At 34.2% G+C, this 11923-nt stretch overlaps 1 protein-coding gene across 2 annotated transcripts in view; it reads right to left on the reverse strand.

Annotated features, from left to right (window-relative positions):
* The window catches only part of LOC128211759 (uncharacterized), a 53712-nt gene that overhangs the window by 41630 nt on the left and 159 nt on the right, over positions 1-11923 (reverse strand). The window contains exons 2-15 of one of the 2 annotated variants that reach the window (XM_052916799.1): positions 11571-11744; positions 11283-11421; positions 10816-10958; positions 9787-9943; positions 9215-9405; positions 7803-7946; positions 7206-7352; positions 5658-5804; positions 4411-4551; positions 3812-3965; positions 3378-3532; positions 1730-1892; positions 553-716; positions 25-177 (exon numbers count right to left, since the gene is read on the reverse strand). In XM_052916799.1, the coding sequence (XP_052772759.1) occupies positions 25-177; positions 553-716; positions 1730-1892; positions 3378-3532; positions 3812-3965; positions 4411-4551; positions 5658-5804; positions 7206-7352; positions 7803-7946; positions 9215-9405; positions 9787-9800 (1573 nt within the window). In that variant the 5' untranslated portion in view covers positions 9801-9943; positions 10816-10958; positions 11283-11421; positions 11571-11744. Of the gene's footprint in view, positions 1-24; positions 178-552; positions 717-1729; positions 1893-3377; positions 3533-3811; positions 3966-4410; positions 4552-5148; positions 5197-5657; positions 5805-7205; positions 7353-7802; positions 7947-9214; positions 9406-9786; positions 9944-10815; positions 10959-11282; positions 11422-11570; positions 11745-11923 lie in introns of those variants that run through there. The other variant, XM_052916801.1, reaches the window with a different exon arrangement.

Consider the following 11923-nt stretch of genomic DNA (forward strand, 5'->3'; position numbering starts at 1 on the left):
AAATTGAGGTTGGAAACTACTTACCATGAAAGTCACACACGCCCAATTTCGACCAGCTTCCATTTATGCATTCAACAATAGGATCTTTCGTATAGTGGTCGTAAGAGCACGTTATCGTTGCTAGCGTGCCGTTCTCAGAATAAGAGGCGGTTCCATATTCGTTAACTGGTCCGCATTCTTTGAAATGAAGTCAATTATCTAGACTACTTTTATAGAGAATTACAGAGGCATGCAAAATAGCCCAAAACTTAAAACATGTACACACATGTAAAGGTCTTTATCCCCATTACTTGGAACGAAATCAAACCCCTTGTTTATGATATCGAATCATTGTACATTTTACATTTACCTTTTTCTAGGTACAGAGATATATTCCCATTAGTTGAATACAAAATCAAACCCCTTGTTTATGACTTCAAATCAGTGCTGTACATTATACATGTTCATATTTTTATGTACCGGGATATATTCCAATTACTTGAAACCACTTGTTTATAATATCAAATATGTGCTGTGCATTATATCGTTATATCAAATATCAGTCACAGTTACCTGAACAAAGCAACGAAACGGTGTCAGTAGAATAGCAATACTTAAGCGGTGTGTAATAAGTGCAGTCCTTGATGTGATTATGATAAGAGCTGCAACCGATGTGATCAAACATCACAGGACCATTGCCTGGACCATGTTTCGATCCCGTAAAATATTTCAGCAGTCTGAAAATTTTGGAAATTGTGACTTTTTTCTAATATATACGATATCGTATTACATTCAAACAAATGAGTAAAACTAAAAAATGTACAATAAACAATCACAAGGCCCTAAATTAGACCAATAATTATATTTTATACCATTATTGCACAAATATCCGTTTAATAAAATCCCGATTTATAAATGTAGGTGTATTTTTCAGTGTTGATATAGCGATGACCATATTTGTTAACGAATTTATGTCTACACTCAAAGCTGAGCCGAAACTCACCAGGTGAATTATAGTTAATCTAAACAAATATCTTGCTGAAGAAACACCTTGTTTTAAAGTAAATGACCTCGCATAAACGCATAGGTCAAATTGTTCATATGATCTACTCAAAGATAAATATATATATTTTTTCAAGCGAGTTAACCGTCTCCACAACCACCGTTTACATGTTAGTAAACATTTTTCACGGCATTGCACATCCAATCGTTCGTATTTTGATTAAAAACTTCATCACGCAGAAAACCTATACGTAAAAGTGTCACTGTTGAATTTTAGTCAAAGCGATAGCTGTTTTTTTAACTTGTTCGTACGCCAAGGTATATGACGTCACACTATTAATGGAGCGGATTGACAATGAGTTGTGTCTGTAAGTTTGGAGTCTGTATATTAAGATAAGAAACCGGCTGTCAATATTTATGAAAAAAATATTGATCGAATCTGCAAAACTTGATATGGAGTGATTTTAAGAAAAATAACAACGTTAGGATAAATGTTATGCAAGGTAAGTATTGAATAAACTTTAAGTTTATAAAGCCCAGCCTGAAAATAAAAAAAGCATTTGTCAAGACTCGTGCTTTTTATTTTTAAGACGGGTGTGATTAACTTGATTTGTATTGAACACTTACCTTGTATTCTCTATTTATCAACTTTTTGGTACAGTTTGCAAAATATTTGGCAGAAAATAACAGATTTTAACGTTGACAGAATGCCTGAACCAGGGTTCCTAATAGTATTCGCTATACTTACGACATGTTCATCATACGGCATAATGTGTTCCCGTCATTAAAGTCAAAATATTGAGGACAAACCAATCCCCAAACACCGTTTTCCTCCAGTTCTACTCGACCATCATATTTGCTGGTGCCATCGGCGAGCCGCACGCCCGTTATATTCAGAGGGCGTCTATATTCTACAATATAAGATTCGTTAGTTTACTTTAACGAAACTATTTTAACTTTATGGATATCATAATTGTTTTCGATTGTTTGGCGAGCAAGATTCTTTAACCTTTAAATCTACGACAGAAATATGTAATTTCATCATGGCTGGTAAAGGATGGACTTACAGAAATCGTCAAGATATTGAAAATATTTTATGAAGTTGTGCATGTAATAAACATATGATACTGGAACATAGAAGAAGAACGTTTAGGAAGAATATGGAAATATATATGGAAATCGTACTCGTCATAAGTTTAACTTCCATCGCATACTGAATGGTCGTACACTAATTGTTTTTCTTCGTATATTATTTTTATTTATAATGCTAATTAAACCGTCCTCATACATATCGTACTGCACATACTTCGAAGGACATGTTCATTCAAAACTAGGATGCCTTACCTGGATATTCTATTAAATATACGTATGGTCAACATGTTATAATTTGATATCTGTTTAAAACATTTCCCCTTATATTTAGAAGGCGTCTGTACTAGCGTCAGTGGCAATTATTGTTCGATATACTTTTAGATAAAAAAACGGTGGAAACTACAGATACGAGTCCAACAGTTCAAAACTTAACTATGAGCTTGACGAGATGCACAACGCTACAATACAACATATGCAGATTACTTAAAGCACCGACATTATATTAGCCTAGCCCGTATGAGATAAATAAACTTTAAATGTTAAATTATTTAATTATTACATATTATACACAGAGGGGCGTATAATTCATTCAATACTGCTTTGTTTGTACGTTGTTATGAAATTGACGACTGTCATTATTAGCGTCATTTCGCTTACAATGCAAATCATACATAGAATATGATGATATTTGCTTGTTTTAGTGCAAGATCGCAATATATTTCACCGAATGAACACCGAAACTAATATCACGAGTGGCGTTTTTGTGAGTTGAAATATGTTGCGTTCTCACATATAAACTAGCAATTGTGTATGCCTTAAACGGATAAAACATAACAGTTTTAAGGAGTTTTTCGGAAAAGTACTTCAAATTGTACGCGGATTTGACGTTATTTCGAAAATGACAGCTGGCTAAATCTTTAAAATGATAAAAAATAAAGTACTCCACACTGTACACGCTGAGGTTTGATTTTGACATGAAAGCTGGCTAAATTTTTAAAATAATAAAAAATATTAAAATGATATTTTTACTGTTTGAAAAAGTTAAAAATATTTTTTATTTCACTGATAAATCTCCATAAAACAACGGAAAGCATATAATAAGTATTGCATAATTCATACTACTGATGTAAATACTAAAGGAAAGTTGCTTGAAACATTTTTTGATACTAAAACCATGCTCAAGCTCACGTTCAATAAATCTTCAATCGAATTAACCTTCTCCACAACCACAACATTGTAAACATTCGTATAAAAACCTGAAACATGACACATTTTTTCAACTGTATCCTATTAGAAACGCTTACTGTAACAAATCACACCGGCGTCCAATGAATGTGAACATGTGTGCTCCACATCTACAGTGCACTGGGACAAATCTGTTTCACTTCCCTGACAGTAGAGATTTTCAAAATGAATTGGACCTGATCCAGCACCAAATCGGGTCGTTTCCTCTTGCCGACTGCGAATGCACATTTAGCGAATATATGCGAATATCAGTTTAAACAACTGCATTGCCATGCACATTTTGAATTAAACAATTATTTCTTTGTTTAATAGTTTGATTAAGGCCCTTAAGCTGAAACGTTCATAAATGTTAAACATTTTTGAAAGTAATGATTTTAAACGATGTAAACATACTTAATTTTGGCATTTTGTTCAATATAGATTTGAATCAATTTAGAATACCTTGTTCCAGTTTTACATATTCCAAATCATACTGAGCAGAAAGAGACCTTACCTAGCACCTAGCATTCTGCAGATCACAACAGAATTCTGATATCGGTAGTTGTTTCTACAAATAGTCCCCCAAGTACCGTTGTACAATACTTCGATTCGTCCGTCGTAGAGGCCTACTCCGTCAACTAGGCGAACGTCTTGTAGTACATTAGGACCTTCAGATGAGTTTGATACTTTATATTTTACGCACGTTCGACTCATCCTTTTATCAAGGAGTTTAATAATCAATTCAATAATATTACAGAATGGTTTAATTAGCTAATTACAAATTGTCCATTTTATATTGCGATCATGCCTTTCTTGACTTTCACGGGTTTCCTCATAATTGTCTTTTTTAAATGTGATTTTATTTGTAATGACGGATGTGAATACATTTTTTACCGTAGTCGTGGGCAATTTCAGCATTTATAAATAAATATATGTTTATGCATTTTTAGACTGTTGCTTTGGTTTATGATGTTAAATGTCTGTTAAGACAAAACCTTAAGTCTCTTAACAGGGTAGTTGTTTAATTGTTCGTTTCTGCGCTTGTATTATTCATTGCATTATTGTATTTTACATTCTAAAACAAAATCCACACATGTCAAACTATCTACTAACAGTTTTCATCAGACGTCCAAGATCCATTGCTAAGACACGTGTTTTCCATGTAAATGCCTGCATAACACCAAAGGGTGGCAGTCATTGTTGTGGTGTTGAACGAATGTATATTGCCGTTTGGACTCTTAAGGTCAGGACAACCTGAATAATTAAGATCATTTACTATATGATAGGTTGCGTTGATTACTTACTACGTTTCAAGGGTGAATCCGATGAAAAACATTTGATACAATGAAATTTAAAAATGTCACGCACAAGCGGGTTTGTCTTGCCTATAGTGCGGCAAAATAACAGACGGATTCATTAAATTAATAATCGAACTATTTGTGTGGAACGTCAGTGGCTATAATCTCAAAATGTAGCCTACATTATGCTCAAGATAGTAACACATAGGGTATATAAAGATACGATACTACAGGCAAAATGCAGTAAAATTGCGTGATATATCAATATACATATAGTCATTATAATTTATCATAACGTATAACAAATGAGCCGCATCGAGCGATTGCGAGCCTTCGGACATTCATTGTCTTTTATCAAATGTTTAGATATTTGAATTAAATGGCATTTCAGGAAGCAATACTGAAAATATCGTGATGATATTACTTATATTGTCAAAGATACGTATTTACAAGTAAGACCATGTATTCCGCATTTAGAAAGTTTGACGTCAATACATAACTTCCTTACGAAAGCACATACTAGTAATTGGAATGACGTGCAAAATTTACGTACCAATATTACAATTAGCTTATGATCTTAGGTGTTTTCCTGAGACGGACTCTTTATGAAACATAGATAAAGAAACATTTTATTTTTTAATCCATTGGGCCGTTTTAAGCATGGATTCTGAATGCAGTCAAAATAAATAGGGACAAAATACGTGGTTTCTTTGGAAAAAGAGTACATTTATGGTCATAAATCGTCAAAATTTGATGCGCCAATGGCCATCATTTAAAAGAAAGAAGTTCAGAAGAAATGAATATACATAGAAATATCATTATTATTTGCATTTTTTTATGATTATATTTTTTGTAATAATTATGTCCGAACGCCCATATTCGCGCGATGCAGCTCAAATAGTCTTTATCATAAAATTGAGCTCCTTTGTCAATTTGTCTTTGCTAATCACATACACAAACGATGAGATAACATATGTATATATTGCATTTCTCAATGTGCAATAAATTATCAAGAATATTTACTGTTTTGAACTACTATGATCATTATGAAATTCAGCTTACATATTTCGTCTGACGTCCAGGTTCCATTTTGATGGCATGTATATTCTATATTATAGCCTGGGTCACAAAGCACTGTTGATCTGAATGTGGTTGAGTTAAAGGAAATGTGGCGTCCATTACTGACTCTGTTGTTCAAACTGCTACAGCCTAGATTAAAAAAACACAATCGCTGTAATTGCACAATGACTGTACATAACAATACATACAGACGCTTACAAAAGCTTAAGGTATGTAATTTATATCCAACACATTCTATAGTGCCATTAAACGTCTAGGATGTACTTGAATTTGTTAATTAAATGTACATGATGTACGGCACTGCGTTATCTAAAATTTCTTTAATAGCAAACAGGTCAATCTTTAATATTCATAATTTATCTAAATCATGTTTCGGCCACCTTGGCCATCACCAGGTAAAATAAATATTAAGGGAATTATGCTATGGAAAGAAGGGGAGTAACGTCATACAATATCAACGGCTATATCTCAAACTATAGCCTACATTATGCGCAAGATTTTGTCATAAATTATATATAAGGGAATAATAATACAGCAAATATGCAGTTCAAATGCAAGTAAGTCCTTGATTATTACATAAGCAAACACATATGGTGCGGTAAAAAGATTGCAGCAATTCTACAGTACCAGTTATTATTAGGAATTATTAATCAACTATTACGTATTTGGCGAGATACAGAGACAATTGCGGTACCAATACCAGACAATTGAAGACAATATATGCCAGAACTCGGCCAATATCAACAAAACTCGTCTAATATGAGTTTCCTCCGTTTTGATTGGCTTAAAAACTCGCCTAATATAGGATTTGAGAAATGGGCCATTTTCATTGCTGTCGAAAATCGCCTAATATGAGAAATATGCCGGAAATTATTTTTAAAGGTAGCCATTTTGTTTTTAGTTTCCTGACTGTTTTGAAAAGTTTGTGCTTCTTATAAACCTATTTGGAATACTTGAACCTATTGAATGATTGAACCACCTTGTACGGTTTGATATTACAGTTGTATTTAACCCGTTTGTGGATTTTACGACTATTACGATTTTGTACACCGACAAAATGGACGACGAAGGTGAAACACGTTAGGCAAATGATTTACGAATTTAAGACGAAAAGACATGTTTCCTTACAATGTACAGTGCTTTTTTCATAAGTATGTGCAATGTTTCTCTAAGGATGCATGTCAAAATCAGCAAAGTCAAGTCTAGAAAAGCAGACACCGTGAATGAATAAGGGATAAATACGGCTTCACTGTGAACTTAAAGGTAAGTTATAGAATGTTTTTAACCAAAATGGTAATAGTTAATTAATAAAATACTTATTAAGTAGGTGATTTCATATTGGCCCAGTTATTTGTCCTCGGTCAGCTGTATTTGCCTTCGCCCTTTTGAGCTCAGGCAAATACAGCTAACCTCGGACAAATAACTAGGCCAATATGAAATCACCTAAGTAATAACATTATATTATTTCTGTTGTGTCCACAATATATATATATAGATTTTAATATTTAACAGTTATCAAATTGAGCCTACATATTTTCTCTGACGTCCAGGTTCCATTTTGGTGACATGTATATTCTATATTATAGCCTGGGTCACAAAGCACTGTTGATCTGAATGTGGTTGAGTTGAAAGAAATTTGGTGTCCATTGCCAACTCTTGATATCAGACTCTTGCAGCCTAAAATAAAGGACAAAAACTCTATATTTTCACAATAACAGTAAATAACAAATACACACAGACGCTTTCAGAAACAAATTTGATAGTACTTGTACTTTGTTTAATTTATGTTCAAACGAGGTTTTAGTTGATTAATAACATAGTGTTTAGTGGACACATTGCACTGCTTAGCTTACAATGAGTTTTAAACAACTGTAACGGTCCGCTGTAGGCGGCGGATGTGCGTTCATAGAATAACATTCCGTTAAATACGGAAGTACGTTCATAGTATGTTAACTTGGTTGGTAATATGCAAATTAGCAAAGCCCGGGTTCTGTGTTGATTGAGATTTTACTGTATATAAAGACCAGCGGACCCCTTCAGAGTTGAGCATGCTTTTCTCTGAAGGGATTTGTTTGGCTTGTTTGACGTTACACAACCATGAAGTAAAACATATGTTGAAAGACTTACATATCACTGTATTTGGTACCCATGATCCGTTTGAAAGGCACGTGTAACTGACTGTGTATCCGGGATTGCACAGCACAGTTAATTCCATAGCTGTGTTGTCGAAGCTTTTGATTTGCCCATCTGTTGTACTTATCAAGCCACAATCTGTAAAAAACATGGAATGACAAAACTGTTTTCTAGGATGGATTCATAAAATAATCAACGTTGGCAAAACTCCAGCACAGTTTACCAAAACGGATTTTCACATATCTTTTTTCACCTGGACATGCAAAATAACTTTATTAATACATGTATTAAGCTAACTGTGCTGGAAGGTATGGACTGTAAATGACATTCATTTGTTAAAGATGAATGACGAACAAAATTTAAACGGACGAAGATTCTTTCAATTGATGGAATTAGGAACCAAAATGAGATAAATGGATCATTATCGAGTAATAAAAAATACATTTTTTGAAAAAAAAATTGATATAACATTCATTTCTTAATTAATCCTTGAGGAGAAAGAATTTAGTAACAGCACTACGTTTTTCGAATCAAAATATTGCTTATTGCCGTCAAATCCACTTTGCTCTATAGGTCTTCAAACACATGTGACGATCGATTAATTTTCGAACGCCCTTGTTAACCGGTCTTTATTAAATGCTTTCCGGTGGTTTACTGTAAAGAGATTTATCAGTGAAAATTAAAATGTTTTTTCACTGTTTCAACTTGAGGTGAAATATGTTGCGATCTTCGTTGGTATAATATTGAATAATAACACAACTGCTCAAAATCAGAATATTGTATTGTCGACATATTTACAAATGTAGTTATGCATTTATACTGGAATATGAAAATAGATCTCGTATTTTTGAGACGTTTTGGCAAGGCCATTGATATTAAAGCAGCAATTTCCTAACGATATCCCGAACAGTGACCTGTACTTAAAATAGTGCATGGTAATGTACCTTGACGCGTTTTCTATTTGCGAGTTTACCTGTACACAAAATAATGTTTTGACAATTCTCCTTCAGGCGGTGGTTTTGTGAAAAGGGGTTTCGAAGTGTTTTAAGAAAATAAACTCACAATCAAACCCAGGTAAAAGACCGAAAAGGGGTTTTGTAAGCGTCGTAGACTGCGCTATGTTTCATTTGAAATAGTGAATAAATAGTAATGTTATCTTTGTTTAAAGCCTTCATTCGAAGAAAAGTGTTGCCTTCCAAAGGAGCTTTATGACGTAACTTATCACGTGGTATACACTGAAACAGTTAAGAAACCACGTAGACACGCAACCCGAGATATTAACACCGCTGATAGAAACTGTAAGTGTGTGAGTGAATTATATATATAATACGGTGCCCGAAAGCTATCGGCGGTAAGCAATTTTACTTTCGATGTTGGACTTTTTATCTAGAAAATGTTGTGTATACCTGTACATATGAGTGACACGGAATCGCTTTGATAGCAGTCATGTGTATACCAAGAGTAACGACGATAATAATACGGTGCCCCGTAACTACATTCGTTGGTAGTATTCTCCGTTCCCCGACAACCCAAATAATTAAGCAAAGCTGGTCCTGATCCGTTTCCATAAAAGTTCCCAAGGAGATAAGCGGTTGTTCTATAAATAATATTAAAATGGCAAAAGCGTTAAATACCACAATCATTACAGATATTTTAATATGATAATGACGTATACACTAATTCGTATTTACAGAGTTTGATACGTTTTTTTAATAAATCTCACTTTAGATTAATCCCAGCTCTGTCTGCTTAAATGTGTGTTTATATCACATTTAATGGGTACAATGGGGAAGTGCTAAATTGACAGCATATGGAAACCAAACCTGCATTGCTCGCTCATGATAATTTCACTAAAATACTAAATCTGTCTGTTTTTGGGAATCTGTTTTTAAACTTGCCCGCGTGTGGGGATTGAGAAAATAGACAAAAAGTACCCGTTTTTGAAATCACAACTGTTAGTGTGTATGTATGTAGCTACCTTGCTCCTAACATAGAGCACAGAACCTTTGCATCGTTGATGTCGAATGAATTCTCACACACTTTGCCCCAGTGCCCATCTACGAAGAGCTCAACTTTGCCTGCGTTTTCTCCAGGCCCGTCAGCAAGGCGTATGTTTGTGATATTCAGTGGGCGCACTGAAACAGTCCTTTCGTATTTAAAGACAATTATAAAGAAAACAATTCTGGTTGGGTTTTTTGCATAAATTCCATGAGCAACTGAATTTCATTTTGAAGGAGATATTGATAAAAAATATAAGTTTAATACAATTCAGCAATGTTATTAGGAAATACCATAATTATAATTTAGGAAAATTCATATACAGTATGTATGTTTGGTATTTTACAACAAGCATCATTTTTTAATAGTGTTTATCTTCCTTAGTTGAAAGTACCAATCACGTGCCCTGCACGTGTATAAGTTTATCATACATGTTTCAAAGTATGTTAAACTAAAAGTAATCTATTTATTTTAAAAAGGTACGGTTTTAATCTTTTGAAACATTTCAGACTGTTGCTTTGTTCATTTGGAGTATAAAAAGTCTGCCCACGCCCATTGACTGCATTATGGCTTGAGCTCTTCCCCATGAGGTGTTGAAGAGTAATTTGTAATCCTAAAGGCGACAATGTGCCCTAATCAGGGGGTGATGTTTACAGACGAATATACATTTTAGATCCGAAATAGTGGTTATGTCACAACATTGAATGACATAGAAAACGTTACAACACCGAAAAGAGAGAAGAAATAAAGAGGAGCCAGCCCTCGTAACATGGAGGCCAGCCGGACTCATGCATGTCACCCTGCTTCTGTGATAATCCCCAAGGATCAGACCTTTTTGGGAGAAGATATGATTTCGGATTGTATTCCATTTATTCAAATGTATAATACTCTTTAGCAATAATATGATTCTATGCAATCAAAACTATTAGTTGATAAACTGTCCTGCGGAGCTTAATGTACTAGCGTTTATTACAACCCCGATAGCGAAACTGACAAACGTTTACCGTACCTTCGCAAGCAACGTAGTTCTTGTAAGTACATGAAGCAAATGTATTGTAACTGCAGCTGTTTATTCCGCTGTCAAATCTCTCGCAAATCAATCCATCGAGAAATGGCGGTGTGGTTGAATATTTCGGACCGTAGCTTCGAACGCTAACCCACAAAATTTATATTGTGAAATAAATGCGAAACAAATTTCCAATAATACATGTATTTAAGAAGCAACAGGGAAAAGCCCATCGGCATAACTGTTGTTAAAACAATATACGCATAATGTATCATAGAAAGACGGCCATTATTCCATCAAAGTTAGAATATCATCTTATTATAAATCTACTTAACTCCTAAATAAATTTAAATACGACGAGTTTCCTTTCATTTTGTCAGGCCTCTTAGGGATGTATTATTTGTTTTTTGACATAATTATACAATAATATGACATATATCAGTGTTGATATTAAATCTTGAATTACTTACGTAGCCCCTATTGCATTGCAAACCACTCTAGCTAAAGTGTATTCGTTGTCGCATGTGGATCCCCATGTATCTCCTACGAGCACTTCCACAATACCATCGTATAAACCTAATCCATCCGTAAACCGAATGTCGGTAATATCTGTTTAAAGATATTTCTTATCAATTGACCGGCATACACATTTGCCCTTTGTTAAAGAATGTGGACAGAATCTTAACGATAACTAGTCCTTTAAAGAACAATTCATAATGACAAAATGAATTAATGATGAAGCAAATGTTTTCGCATACCTAAATGTCGGCACGAATTGTTGCGGGGATACCAGACACCGTCTGTAGCACATGTATACGCAAACTCGTACTCGGACGTTCCGTTGCCACACAGTCCGTGATACACTTGCACGTTGTTGACCACCGAGATATTTTGGAATTCCCCAAAATAAAAATCTTCACTACTTGGACAGGCTTTTCGAAACAGAATAAGAACTAACACTTATTATATTTGACGGTTATATCGGTATTCTGTCGACATAAGTTATGGAATTGAATCGTCACTTTAATCATTTTCGTTACTTAAAAACGTTATTGTAATGCATTAATGCTTTTGCAGAATGTAAATTGTACAAGTCAGGCATGTAAAAGCG

The sequence above is a fragment of the Mya arenaria genome, chromosome 12, assembly GCF_026914265.1.
Source record: "Mya arenaria isolate MELC-2E11 chromosome 12, ASM2691426v1".
NCBI classification, from domain to species: domain Eukaryota; kingdom Metazoa; phylum Mollusca; class Bivalvia; order Myida; family Myidae; genus Mya; species Mya arenaria.